Source organism: Trachinotus anak, unplaced genomic scaffold, assembly GCF_046630095.1.
Source record: "Trachinotus anak isolate AG129_WGS33_773 ecotype Australia unplaced genomic scaffold, CSIRO_AGI_Tana_v1 ptg000002l, whole genome shotgun sequence".
Taxonomy (NCBI): Eukaryota; Metazoa; Chordata; class Actinopteri; order Carangiformes; family Carangidae; genus Trachinotus; species Trachinotus anak.
Genome location: NW_027273853.1, coordinates 3,308,352 through 3,323,059, shown reverse-complemented (window position 1 = coordinate 3,323,059; position 14,708 = coordinate 3,308,352). Strand labels below are relative to the sequence as shown.

At 44.3% G+C, this 14,708-nt stretch overlaps 1 protein-coding gene across 1 annotated transcript; it reads left to right on the top strand.

Annotated features, from left to right (window-relative positions):
- The first annotated feature begins 1,566 nt into the window (after nt 1-1,566).
- Nucleotides 1,567-14,425, top strand: has3 (hyaluronan synthase 3). Its single transcript, XM_071490410.1, has 5 exons — nt 1,567-1,705; nt 8,384-8,477; nt 8,595-9,145; nt 11,342-11,443; nt 11,602-14,425. The coding sequence occupies exons 2-5, from the start codon at nt 8,384-8,386 to the stop codon at nt 12,529-12,531; spliced, it is 1,677 nt and encodes a 558-aa protein (XP_071346511.1). The 5' UTR covers nt 1,567-1,705; the 3' UTR covers nt 12,532-14,425.
- The last annotated feature ends 283 nt before the right edge of the window (nt 14,426-14,708 follow it).

Genomic DNA, 14,708 nt, shown 5'->3' with positions numbered 1-14,708 from the left:
CACTGTGAACACTTCCTGTCAGGATGTCAGGTCAACCACTCAGCTTGCATTACTCGTCGACTTCTTTATGAGCTTCTGTGACCTACAGTTACCCATAACACCCTTTCCTCTGTAGCTTTACAAAGATGTTTACACGCGTCTCAGTTTGACAAAGGAGTCTATCGTGTTGCATTATGGGAATCCAGGATTTTTGAATTTACTGTGGACTAAAAGTCGGGACCTCTCGGGCTCTGCTGCTTTGATTTTGACCGTTCTTCTTTAATACAACTCCTGTGAGTCGACTCTCTGAGAGTGAAACATGAAATGAGTGTTTTCCTTTGAGATACCTCTTTTTTTTCTGGTTTCAACCTTGGTGAGGTGTTTGAAAATCCTCTGGTGGTCCTTCTCAAAGCCTTTAATAAGGTTAGTTGTGCCCTCTGTGAGAGAGAGAGAGAGAGGATGGGGGGAGGTGTGCTGCATGAGAGGCTGGTTACAGTAATTACTATATTTCACCATGTGTCACAGTCAGGGAGCCAGAGAGGCAGCTGTAGAGATGATTGTGAGACACTTCAGCTTTATTTCCTTATGGGAGTTTGTTTTAAATAAAGTGCTTTCTATTACCTGACTTGAATGAAATGTGTTTGAGCGGCTTTGGCAGCCGTATATCGATTCTCAGGCACACTGCAATTTGTCTCAGGCTGCCAGCCCAGCGTGGTCATGGAACCTGCAGGATGTCAGCAGCTCAGCCGTAGAGCGGGAGAGGAGAGGGAGGGAGGGTAGGTAAATAAGCCCATAAAGGATGCTTTGAGTCAGGCGGAGAGAGAGGAGGAGAGGGGGCTCCAGTCAAACAGTCCCCGGGCTTGTTGGAGACTGCTGGCTGCATTGCAGAGAGATAGGGAGAAAGCTGGGGTGTTCAGGGAAGGGAGGGGGGACAGGCAAGGAGAAGGAAGGGGGGTTAAAGGAGACAGAGAGAGGAGCTGTGGAGGAGAAGCTCAGCAGTGTTGGTCTGCCAGCCGGCCGGCCAGCCAAGCAGGACAGCGTGACAGAGGAGAGAGGGAGAGGAGGATTTTAGGCTGCGCTGCAAACGGGATGCAGAGAGGAGCTGATACTGCAGAACGGGACAGAGGGAGAGGTTGTGACGAAACCTGGGGATGATTCACTGCAAAGGACAAAGGAGAAATTAGATTTAAGGACGAGGCCAAGATCAAGCTTTTGGCCCTCAATCTTCTCCTGCACCGGCGCTGTGGCCCCAGGCTCATGGTGAAAAATCAGGAGCCGGGATGGAGAGCACCAGAGGCAGAGACCAGACAAGCTGCTGCCCCCAACCTGTAATCTACAGATGTAAGACTGCTTCAGCGTCAGCTGCTGGCTGAGCACCTCTGATCACATCACAGCTGGGGGGGGCTTCATGCCCTGGGACAGTCCTGGTAGACCAAGGGAGGAGGTAGAGGAGGGGGAGGAGGAGGAGCAGGCAGCAGGGAGGCTGGCCCAGAGAAGTGGTGGAGGGTGGTGGTTTAAGCTGCCTGCTGTATTTTTGTATGTGGGATCTCCTGAATTAAGCAAGCAAGCTGGAATAAAGATGTAGTGTGAGCTGGTGGAAGGAGGGGGACGGAACAAGAAGTGTGCTGTGCTGAGGAGAGGGCTGGACGTCCTGGCTCGACGGACGGACCGGTCGGACGGAGATCTGAGGGGAAGACGAAGACAGAGGGTCCACTGGGTCAGGAAGGTAAAGGTTTTAATCATATGTTTTGCTATGAGACTATGTCCTTCTGGTGTGAATTACCCCACAGGGACAGAAAGATAAGACATTTCCTTCTTTTGCTGGTCCTCACTTCAACATACAGATAGTTTAGATTTGATTTAAAACTTGAGTTTAGGGTTAGAGGATTATATTTAAATTTGAGTAATGCTTCAGGTTTGGCAGGAGGATGTAGAGGTTTGGGGAAAGAGAATGAATGAAACTATTCACATGTGAGACCAAAACCCTTCAGGAGGGACAGAGACTGACTGGAAAGTTTAAGAAAATTGGGAAAAAGCAACCTTGAAGCTTAGTTAGAAAATGCAGAACAAAGAGTTGAGTGTGTTCAGGCTTGTGTGGTAAATGTGTTTGCAATGCGAGGTAGAGAACATATTTCTTCTGCCTGACACTGTGAGTGTGTGTGAGTGACTTGAACAGGACTAAAGAAGTTAAGAACTGCGGCTCATTTCCACACTAATCGCTGAAGGAAGTTGTAAAATTACTCAGTAAAAGCTGAGGAATAGGTGTGTGTGTGTGTGTCTATGTGCCCTGCCTGTGTGTGTGTACATTATCACTGTGTTGTATCTGCATGTGCTGCTTTTTCCCTGTGTGGGGGCAGACAGTAACCGTTAGGAAACAGTTGACAGGAACGCCTCAGTGTGGCTGTTTGAAGGCTCCTGGCGTCTCCAAAGAAAACGCTGGCCTGATTTTCCATGGCATCACTGCCATGCTGGACCTGTCTGAGAAAAGAGAACGTCTGGTGACGTTTTATATGAAACCTGCTGGTGTTTGACAGGCTGCTCGCACACGGTGAGACCTCAGGTGAAGTGGTGTGGGTAACCTCCCACTCACTCTGATCCAGGATGAGTGATAACATCCAGTTGATGGGTGTCATGAGAAAATAAACCACCAGAAACGAGACTAAAGCAAAAATTTGTGTCTTTGGGGGGAAGAAATAACATATTCTTCATCTTACAAATGAAAAATGTAACTCATGAGCCAAAACATGCGCCTTTGTCATTTCAACGCTCTGAGGGGTTTTGCTGCTGCAGCATTACCTGGTCTGGTGTGACCAGTGGTGGCTGATGTAAGCTAATGTTAGCTCTCAGATAATCTTTATGTTTTTAAAGCTAAGTTGATTGAATGACTAGTTGCGATGATGAACCCACAGATAATTATCACCAAGCTTCCTCTCAGCTTTACTGAGCTTCATAAGTGCTTTAAATTGTTGTTTTGGTTTTACAGTTAGTTCAGTTCACGGTTCAAATTAAAGGTCCCATATTGTATAAAGGTAGATGTCCATGTGTTTGTGATTATAAAGCAGGTCTAGGTTCTATATTAATACTGTGAAAGTATCAAAGCCTCAGTCCACAGAGAAATGCACACAGCCTGTATTCAGAAACTGAGCCTTAAAACCAGCCGTCAGGACTTCTGGAACTTTGTGATGTCACAACAAAGCAGATTTGGTTTCTCTGAGTGTTTACCTGAAATCTGCTATATTTTTATTCGATCACTCAGAAAACAGTCAGCCAATCAGAAGAGAGTCTCAGATCCTCTCTTCTGATTGGCTGACTGACCTGTTGTTACTAGTGCTCCAGAGGGAAGCCTGAGAGAGGAGATGTAAAACTACACTGAGATGGTTTTTGGTTCTTAAAACCACGAATATATCTTCTGATGGAGATCAAATTTTATGACCTGTAGTTTTTTGAGATTGCTGCCCTGGATCAAATACAGACTGAATAATATTATACAATAAATATCAGCACTACCATCATTGATGCATATTTATTGAGGTTTATGTCAGAAAAGACGGCCAGAAGCTGCACTGGGTCCACTTCAGTAGCAGGTAGTATGGAATTACTTGGTGTCAAACAGGCATGACCTGTTTTTTTGTAGGTCTGTTTTGAGTGACCACCCTGTCGGTGCCTCCAAACTCTTTACACACGTACACCTTCAGCTGGGAGGACTTTATTAGATTTTCCCTGTAGCTACATCACTTCCTTCATTATGTAATGAGGTCTGTCTGTAAAAGAGGATTTTGTGTTTCTGTCTGAGTGGAGGCACTGACAGAGCCCTCTACTGGCAAATTACTCTGAAATACCAGACGTAGTTTTAAAGGTTGACTTGTCTTCCTCATCACTACGTCAGCACAAGGTTTACATCGTTCACATCATATCTCTGTGATGTGAATTTTTTTTCCTGCTCAGCTTTGACCTTCACTTATCTTATTGATGATATCATGACTCACATCAGCAGGAGGTGAGGCTGCAGGGAGCTGACAGGTTAATGGAAACAGGAGGAGGAGGAGGAGGTTTCATCAGTGAGAAAATACAAGTCTGTACTGCTCATCAGATCACCCTGCATCACCGCTCCTTAAAATCAGGGCGTTTCTGAAACAAAGGGATGAGACCCTGATGAAAATATAGATCTGATTTGATATAAAACAGAAAAAGGTATTGACAAAAAATGCATGTAATACACACACACACAGATTCGCTTTGTTCATACAGTGAAGATGAACATGTTGAACCTGTTCTCTGCTCAGTCTGTTCACCACATCAGCTGTGCTCACACCTCATTACCACAGTACAACCTCCTATAATGTGTCTTATTCCAAAACACAGACCTTTTTAAATTGTAGTGTGGATCCTGAAGGTTGCAGGAAACCAAACATGTTTAATTCAATGCAATTGATTCTGAGTAAATGTTTGCAAAATGACACAGCACACAGTATATTTTAATCCTTAAAAAAATAGGCTAATACATCATATACTGTGTATGTGATTAGTATCATACAGTGTGGAAAATTACTCCGCTGCCTCCAAGTGGCCAGAAAACAAATCAGTTCAGGTGTTTCTCTTTGAACAATACAACAGCTTTAAGTCCCACAACACACAGTTCTACAATTCAATTTCATTGTCATTTATTTACTTAAAAGGACAAAGCACATTAATCCACACTTCTTTAAATGTAGCAGTGTCTGCCAGCTGGCTAATGTTCAGCTGCAGTCCTTTCAAGAGATGATCTGACACCAGTGAAATGATCCAGTAGTGACACAAGCAACAAAAGAAAAGCAGATCCAGAGCATAGTGTTCAGGCCTAAAAATATTTTTAGTCATGGGCTGATTTTGAAATGTAGGACATCATGTTGTCCTGACCCTCCTCAGGCTCCCCAGTCTGTTTTCTGAAGGGCTCTGAGCTAGTTGCATCTCTAAAATAATTTCTGCCCCAGAGCAATTCTGCCTCTTGAACTTTGACCTCCACTTTGCATTATTTGATGCTTTAATGGACATGTGCTTTATTGTAAAGCAGTGGTAACACATAAGGAAGCACTAGGTGCATGTTACCGTCCAATATTTTATCTTCACACCCCCCCCCCCCCCCCCCCCCCAATAGCAGCCCCAACTCCCGGCACATTCAGTCAGATGGCCTCGATGCAGGGAACTCTTCCCATGTGGCACTGCCACTCCTGGGACACGCCTGGGAATATTATTATTGCTCTGGCTGATGTGTTTTTACCTGGAGATCTTGTTTAGCTCTGGAATAATTTTTTGTCATTTTTATATTTTTTATCTGCATCTTTAGTTTGGAATTTTTTTCATCCTGGATCAACTGTAAAATGATGGCCTGGTGGTCCTGGACAGATTTTCTAGCTTATAAAAATGGATCCTAACCTGGCCACATGTGCACAGGCAAGATAAATCAGGACCAGCATCACTACAAAATCACTCAGGATATGTGGTAAAAATTTCAAGCCACAGCCTCAGGGTTCAGGAAACAACAGGTTCTGTGAGGACTAAAGACCGTCAGATGTCACTTTTACCACATTCACCTCAGAAATTAAACTTTTTTTCCAGAGGGACTGAGCTCATACTGAAGATTTTAAGATTGTTTTGTGATGACAAAGGTAACAGTTTTTTTTTTTCTTTTCACATTTCACAGTTTTGATGACGTGTCATTTCATGGGGTTCAGTTTCTCAGGACTTCTGTTCAAGTAAAAACTTGCCTCTGGATGTTGGTGTCTCTGCTGATAATCCTGCCATAACAGAGAAGACACATCTGTTCTGAGGGCAGCACAGTGGTGCAGTGGTTACACTCACTCCTCACAGGATAAAGGGCCTGCTTCTGAACCCGCCGACTCCAGCTTGTCTGTGTGGAGTTTGGATGTTCTCCTGGTGCCTGTGGTGGGTTTCCTCCGGGTACTCAGGTTAACTGCAGATTAACTGGCAGCTCTGAACTGGCCTGTGTGTGTGTGTCTATCTGTCTGCACTGTGATAGACTGGAACATAAGTGGTATAATTAAAGAATGGATGGACATCCCTTCTAGACTCTGTATAATCTACCATTCATTGACTTCTACTTCATTTTACTGAGGAAACAAATCTAAACCTTTCATTCTGCTGATTTTTATTCAGTCAGTAAAAGGTGGTAAATGACAGTGTTATCATTTTTCATTTCAGCAAGTTGCTGCTGTGCTGCAGTCAGTACAGCAAAGCAGATATAACCTTGGGGCTAATTGCATACGCCCTCTCCAACCCAAGTCCCTGACTAATCCCAGCTCCCAACATGCCAACAGCCCCTTCTGGTGACTGTGGCCCTTTAATCAAACAGTCAACAGTTACTGTCCGCTTGTTATCAGGCCTGTGGCCCCGGGGCATTCAGGCCACACCGCTGCTATAATCCACCGTAGATCACACACAGAGCAGAGGCTCTTTTGTCTGTGGTCCTCAGTGGCAAATATGGGATCCATACTCATATCCCACAAAGACAAACAGTGTGATATAAGACCGTGTGTCACTCTTTCTGCCAAAGACATAGTCCCTCCAGTTGACAGTGTGTTGTGTAGATTATGCAGGGTACACATTGTTTCTGATTTTTCTTTTAAATGTTTTAAAAACAAATGTTTGATATTTTGAGCAACACAAATTAAATTGCAGCCTCCTCCCTTGTATTAAAGTTCAGACAAACCTAAAAATAAAACCAGATAATATGAGTAAAATTGTAAGTTTGGTAAACAAGTTTTTTTTTATTCTGTCATTAATTCTAAGATTGAACTAAATCTTTTTAGCATTTAAGGTTTTACATTTAACCTTATGTGTTGGATTTCCATGATTATATTATATTCATTATATACTGATGCTGTTATCCAGAAGGCGCCTGAGTGCTGCTACAGAAGAGATTTTTCAAAATATGAGCAACTATCAGCAGAAAGTTCAGGTTTGAGATGATCCTAAAGACCCTGTAAGTGATGTGATGACACTTGAAAACAATACTTTTTGTGTGCTCCAAAATCTCCATTTACAAAATCCCCTTTTTCTGTCCTGAATATCACAGACAGTTTCCCCTGGATAGTCTGTCTGCCATGTAGACTGCAGACCCATGGAGAGAGTGACTCAGTGCCAGGATGTAAACTTGTACATCCACTCAGAGAGGCAGATAAGTCTGTCTGTGTTAGTGGGTCCCACAGAACAGAGCTGGAGTAACAATATAAATATGAGTCTGTCTCGGCTGCGTGGGCCTGGCCAGGTGAAGGTAGGGGTGTAATTTCATGAATGAAAGGGCAGGATTGTTCCTCCGTTCAACTGGTCCTGAGCACCGGCCAAATCCTGGCTGGCCTTTATTTAGAGCTATTAACCCAGAGGGAAGAGGGGTTGATGGGAGGAGGGGTGAGGGAGGAGGATGAAGGAGAGGAGAACAGATGTTTAGGAAGTGTTCAATTGTAAGTTCTTTCACTACAAGTGATTGAATAAATAAAAAAACAGTTTGACCTGATATTATTCTCTGCACTGTGTTTTCATTGTTTTTGCAGACAGAGGCAGCAGTAATGGTTCTAGTAGTGGTATCAGGCACAGTGATATAATTTCTTCTTCCTAAAAGTAGCAGCAGCAGCAGAAATGGCAGCAATAATACCAGTAATATTCATTTTAAAAGATGTATCACTACTTCTACTAATTGCAGCAGGAGCTGACTAGTAGTAGGTCTAGTCCCCGATAGCTAAATGAAACTTCTGGCCCTGTATATACCCTGGTTCCACGGCCCAAGTCTGGCCCATATACTTCCACATCTGGGTAGATTCCAGCTGTTATCCTCTGTTGTTGGCCGTACACCAGAATTGGTCCAGATGTGGAAGTGGCATCTGACCATCCTGCTGTACACAGGCCAGACTCGAGCCGTGGATCTGAGGTGTACACTGGACCAGAAGAAACACAAGCATGTGGCCCAAGTCAGACATATCTTACCATCTGGGGTGAACCGGTGTTACAGTGGTTGATTAGCATCTTCTCTGTTGCGTCTGGCACCGTCTCCCCATCATCTCACAGACTGATGCTGGAGTGTTTACAGTTGACGTGGCTCACATGACATGTACACCCGACCTGCTGAATGTGTCCCTCACGTGTGGTACTGAAGTGAAAGCCAATATAAACAGAGTTTACCCACTTGTAATTTATTTTTCTCTTTCCCTGCCTGCCTTGTGTCTTCTCCCTCTCCCTACACTTTCACCCTCTGTGACATAAACTCTTTGACCTCCTTCTCATGTCCACTCTCTCGCTTTACTCCTGCTTAATCTCTCAACCTCTCCCCGGATCCTGACCTCTCTTACTTTTCGATTCTCGCTGTGACACCTTGTTGGACTCCCCACTCCCTCACATCCTCCTTCACCTTCAGATGCCCTCTCGCTGCAGGAATACGCTGAACATCGTGGTGACCACCCTCTTCGCCGCAGTGGTCCTCTTCACCATCCTGCTGGCCTATGTCACAGGTTAACTTGGGAATTTCATAAAGACCTAGAGAAACTTGTGCATGTCTCAAAACAACTGATATTGGTACTTGCATGTTTTTTGTTTTACTTACTCCCCTGTGTCTCTTTGTTATAAAGGCTACCAGTTTATCCACACCGAACAGCACCACCTCTCCTTCGGCCTCTATGGTGCCTTCCTCTCCCTCCACCTCTTCCTTCAGAGCCTTTTCGCCTTCCTGGAGCATCGGCACATGAGGAGCCCAGGCCGGCCCCAGCACCTCCGTCGCTCCGTGGCCCTCTGCATCGCTGCCTACCAGGAGGACCCGGACTACCTGAGGAAGTGCTTGCGCAGCATCCGTCGAATCTCCTTCCCTGGCCTGAAGGTGGTGCTGGTGGTGGATGGGAACCGGCCAGAGGACCGCTACATGATGGACATTTTCCAGGAGGTGATGGGGGGGGCCGACCAGGCCGGCAGTCTGGTGTGGAAGGGAAACTACCACAGTGATGGGAGTGGAGGAGAAGGTGTCGGAGGTGGAGGGAGGAGCACAGTGCACATGGAGGAGGCAGCACGAGTTGCTCGGCTGGTCAGAGGCTGTCGCTACTCCTGCATCATGCAGGAGTGGGGCGGGAAAAGAGAGGTGATGTACACTGCCTTTAAAGCACTGGGGGACAGTGTGGATTACGTGCAGGTAAGAGTCACACACAGAGAATAAAATGCATGCATTTACGTCTGCTTTGAGAAAAGAATTAAGACCTTAAAATGTCTGAGTTTAAAGGACCACATCAACAATTTTATACATGTAGATCTGAGCACGTTGCAGCCTGTGAAACCAGAAAATAACCCTTATAATGTCGCTGAGGTTAACTCATATTTTCAAAGGAACGCCAGTCATCAGTCCTTATCTGATTCTGTCATTAGACCTTTTCATTGTTTCAAAACCTCAATACAATGCTCAGGATCAGATGTTTGGTCTTGCACAGCCGTTAGTCTCTGATTTTATGTATGTTGTGAGGTTTCAAATTTCTGTTCCAGCAAGTCGAATCACTTGTTGATTGATTCTAATATCTTTTCAGATTGGTAGCAATTCTGCCTTGTTGCAGGTCCATGGGCTGCAGGTGTATCCTCTCTGTTCTGCTTGTTGTGTGTTGGGCATATTTGCTGTTTAGGGTTTGACACAACACTGCAGTCAACACTGCAACCAATTTTTACCAGTGGGTTAGGAATGAAAAAGCTTCTGCAGAGAGCTCTGAGGAACCTGTTTACTTCTTGTTCATCTCAGTTGATGACGCCACAAGATGAGAAGTGAAGGAAAAATCAAAGTTGTGACAGTTCATCCTGTGAGGAACAGCAATGTCTTAAACCACAATTCATGGCAATTCATTTACGAGGTGTTGGGACATGTCAAATATGTCAACCTCATGATGGCCAGGGGGGCTTTTGGGGAAAAGTCAGTTGATGTCGGTGGAATGCATCATCACCGTATACTGAATAGAGAGGTGACAAATTAAAGGACAAACCAACATGAAGTGTGTTAGTCAGGTACTGGGCCACTACGTGCTGGCAGAACAGCTTCAGTGTTCCTTGGCATTGATTCTACTGGAGCGATGGACACCAGTCTTCCAAAAGACACTCCCTCATTTTGTGTTTTGTCGCTGGTGGAGAACTCTGTTTAACATGTCTGTAGATCATTGCGATCCATCCACTACTTATATTTATGTTAGACTGACTGACAGACACCAGACAGACCAGGATTCCAATCCATGGAGCCACTAGCATGGCTAACAATCAACAAGTGAGTCAGATATTCAAAGAATTAAGTAATTTTCATTTAGATTTGTTGTCTTACAACAAAAGTTCCGACAATAAATTCAGAAATTTCCTGATTCGAGTCAGCAGCCAAATGATCCTTTGCCTCATGGCTCCACTATTTCTTCCTCAAAGTTAACATAATCAAACAAACAATGAAAGAATAAAGCAAAACCCACTTTCAGACTTTACCCCACTTCAATACCTGTGATCTGTGCAGAAACATCAAGTCAACACTTTTCTTCAGAGCGTTTTTATCTCACAGAAAGTTTCCTTGTAACAAGTTAACAGAGGGTTTTGGCAGTAGGTCCTGCACTAAAACCTTTCCATAAAACACTATTTACACTGTGAACAGAGGGCTGGCTGAGTTTGTGTAGCTACAGCCAAAAATAATCACATTACACAAAGTCTGCAGTGGAGTCCAATTTGTATTCATCTGCACTCCGATTTGATATCTGCCCTGCCTCTGTGCTGGTGCATAGAGAGGTCCACATTCCTCTGAGTTAAACTGATTTCAAACAGGAAACTGTTCCTAAGCAAAACATCTTAAGTAGTAGAAGTTGCATTGAATTTGGTTAGATAAGTGCTTAAATTGTACTATAAATACCTTCACGCTATAAAGACTTGACAAACCTAAACTAAATATTAAGACTAGCCCTAAATTCAAACCAAACATGCAATGACGATCTTAAAAAACATGTCCTATTGAACACATTTAAGTCAACTGAAAACCAACATTGGACCCTTCATGTAAAGAGTTTTCTCATTTGCCTTCCAAACTGATGGACCTATACTGGATAGATAACTCACTTTTCATAACCAGCTGTTGTGTGTCCTCTGTGCCCTTGCTGTGGGTCAAAGGTCATCTCCACAGCTGACCCAGTGCTGCTCAGGTACAATGAACCAGCTGGGATCTCCATCAGCAGCCTTTCATTTCTCCCATGGATTTTAGCATTAATACTACTCAGTGCTCTGCAACACCTGCAACCTTAATTCAGCAGTGCCTGTAAGTGACTGAGTCTCTGTGTGTGTGACCCTCAGCGTTATTACATCCTGCGTTGTTGTGTCTTTTTTTCAGGTATGTGACTCAGACACAGTTCTAGATCCAGCATGTACCATAGAAATGCTGAAGATCCTTGAGGAAGATCCGATGGTGGGAGGAGTCGGTGGAGACGTGCAGGTGAAATATAATATGTGTCAGTCATGGAAAGTGTAATAAAAGGTTGACCATAATGTCTTGAGGGAAGGTGACTGAAAGCTCACAACAACATCTGTAAAAGTACAATTAACTCATAACATTTAAAATTTCTTCCTTTCTTGACTTTCTCTATCCTCCAGATTCTCAACAAGTACGACTCATGGATCTCCTTCCTCAGCAGTGTGCGCTACTGGATGGCCTTCAACATCGAGCGAGCCTGCCAGTCCTACTTTGGATGTGTCCAGTGCATCAGTGGCCCCCTTGGGATGTACAGGAACTCCTTGCTCCAGCGCTTCCTGGAGCCCTGGTACCACCAGACCTTCCTGGGCTCAAAGTGCAGCTTTGGCGATGACCGCCACCTCACCAATCGGGTGCTCAGCTTCGGCTACAAGACAAAATACACAGCGCGATCGCAGTGCCAGACTGAGACACCGACACAGTATCTGCGTTGGCTCAACCAGCAGACTAGATGGAGCAAGTCCTACTTCCGTGAGTGGCTCTACAACGCCCTGTGGTTCCACAAGCACAGCCTCTGGATGACCTACGAGTCTGTGGTCACTGGCTTCTTCCCCTTCTTCTTGGTTGCCACTGTCATCCATCTCTTCTACCGTGGACGGCTGTGGAACATCCTGCTCTTTTTATTGACGGTGCAGCTGGTCGGGATGGTGAAGGCCACCTACGCCTGTTTCCTGCGTGGCAGCTTGGTCATGATCTTCATGTCACTCTACTCTCTGATCTACATGTCCAGCTTACTCCCTGCCAAGATATTTGCCTTGCTCACCATCAACAAGGCTGGATGGGGAACTTCAGGCCGCAGGAAGATTGTCGTCAACCTCATTGGCGCTGTGCCTGTTACAGTGTGGGCAATGGTGCTGCTTGGAGGTGTGGTGTATACGATCTACTGTGAGACACAGGAGCCATTCAGTGAGACAGAGAAAGCCTTGTTGATAACAGGGACGATACTCTATGCCTGTTACTGGCTGATTCTGCTGGTGCTCTACCTTGCAATCATAGCCAAACGGTGCAACAAGAGGGAAGAGCAGTATCACCTGCCGTATGCGGAGGCATAAACCTGTTACCAGGGAGACTGGTAGGACATTTCACTGCAGTATGACTCTAGCAAGGTCTCTGTTGACCCTGTGCACTGCTAGAGTGATGAGCTGTGATCCAGGAACACACTCACATCTTCATCACTGGTGCTAAAAAGGTGTGGATCTGCAATCTGAGCAGCAGGAATCAAGTCCAGTCGGGGAAGACTCAGAGATGTCTGGATCCATACAGCTTCCCCATTTATATCATTCTCAATGGTGCTTCACACTGAAAAACCAAACCAAACAGAACTGACCCAGGTTATAAGGTGTTCATCCACTTATAATCGTAACATGCTCAGAGGAACATTAGGTAGTTTATGGGTACAGGTTAGCTGTGAAACTGACAGAAGGGTGCAGTGTTAATGGATGTAAAAGGGACAAAATAAGAGTAAACGATAAAGTTCTTAGTTACTGGTTGGTCAGTTTTTCATGTTCTTCCTTTTAATAAAGTTGAGATGGAACCTCTATCATAAACACCAATAAATAAAATAACAAAGCAATTCTCTCAGATTAGTCAGCGCGCCCCTGTTTCAGACAGGAAGAGCGAACCTCAGATGGATTCAGACACTGGAGTGCATCTGGAAGGTGAAACGACAGAATGTAAAATAAATCCATTTGATGCACCTGCTTACAGAATCAAATCAAAGATGACTGGGCATAAATGAATAGATGTGAATTTGCTCTAGGTGACACAATTGGAGGAAAAGACCGGTCAACATGAGCGTAAAAATGTGCTGATCTCAATGATTTATGAACATACGTTATACAAGTACAGAGACGGACTGAAGGACTGAAGGAAAATAACAGAGGGAGCTGGAGTTGTTGGTGATTTCAGAGATTAGTCAGAGCTGTGTGTGTTGACCTTCCACCAAACTCCCGGTAAGTCAAAGTAACAGAGCTTTACTGGTATTAGTAACTGTGATATCATATAATTACTGATTTTCAAATTGTAATCCCTTCAACTACTTGTTACATCACTTTAACAGATCACTAAGTGAACATGACTGAGAGTATTTTCCAGTGAATATTTTATCCCCCATCTCGTACAGTGTAGTCAATGAAGGAAGGTGTTGCTGCACTGACCCTACGAACAGGAGCAATGATTACACCAACATATGGCTCTCACGTACATGTAGGCATGTGAGTACTGTATTAATGTGGACTTCAGGACTCCAAAGGAAAAGTACCAGTTTTAAGGAAATGTAGAGAATGTGAGAAGTTCCCTTGACCCTACGTCTTGCAGCTGGATATGGTGGTGTGGACCAGCCCTCATGTACTCTCATCAGCCATGAACAGCACAATCATCTGCTCCAGCTGTATTTTGTGAAGCAGCTGTGACCTACCAGAACCAGACAATCTAACATATCTGAACATGTGACATGCAATTGTACCTTTGGTGCTGCTGAGCAGTGTCAAATGAGTAAACTTACCGTTGTACATCGTGGTCCAATTCTCAGCTCTCAGCTTTTTACAAGGTTACTTTTACATATTGTGAAGGTGCCAAATGATGTTTCTGTAACAGTGATGTTTTGCTACTGGACTATATTCTCACAAATGGATACATTTGTGTCATTTTACATGAGGTGTAGACTTTGTTTACTCATCCCATCAACAGCAGAGCAAAGACTGAAAACCAAAGAGATTTGTTTGAAGTGAGAGCTTTGCTTTCACCATTTCTTTATTGTTTTCAAATGTCATATGACTTCAGATCCATCCACCTGTCAAGAGTGAGCACCCTCTGCACTGTCTGCATCCACACTGGCAGCTGTGGACATTTCCTCTTTGTGCCATTTAAGTTATGTTCATATTGTTTTTATTTTGTGCAGGTTGTGTAAGTTTAAACTTGAAATGCATTAAAGGGACATTGTGTTTACAGGCTGTCTCTGCCTGATGGTCACGCAGCGATGCAGGAGATCTTCTTTCTTGGTTTTCTGCTGTTTCTCTCTGGGCATCACTGGATGCTGGAATTTTCCTAAGTCATTAAAAATGCTGCCTGTTTTGGACACAATCTTCCTATTCATACCAAATAGAGAACGTCTCCCTGATTTAAATGACTGCAGTGACATTTTCCCCCATTTGCCCTTTTAATATCCTGATTATATCTTTTGTTCACTGTGTTCAACAGTGTTTGCTGTTCGCTAAAAAAAAAAAAGAAA

Excerpts from the sequence above, each read along its gene's own strand:
- has3 (XM_071490410.1), top strand. The coding sequence starts at position 8,384 with ATGCCCTCTCGCTGCAGGAATACGCTGAACATCGTGGTGACCACCCTC. Across the intron at positions 9,146-11,341 it reads ACAGTGTGGATTACGTGCAG|GTATGTGACTCAGACACAGT; the intron begins GTAAGAGTCACA and ends TCTTTTTTTCAG. Across the intron at positions 11,444-11,601 it reads GAGTCGGTGGAGACGTGCAG|ATTCTCAACAAGTACGACTC; the intron begins GTGAAATATAAT and ends TCTATCCTCCAG.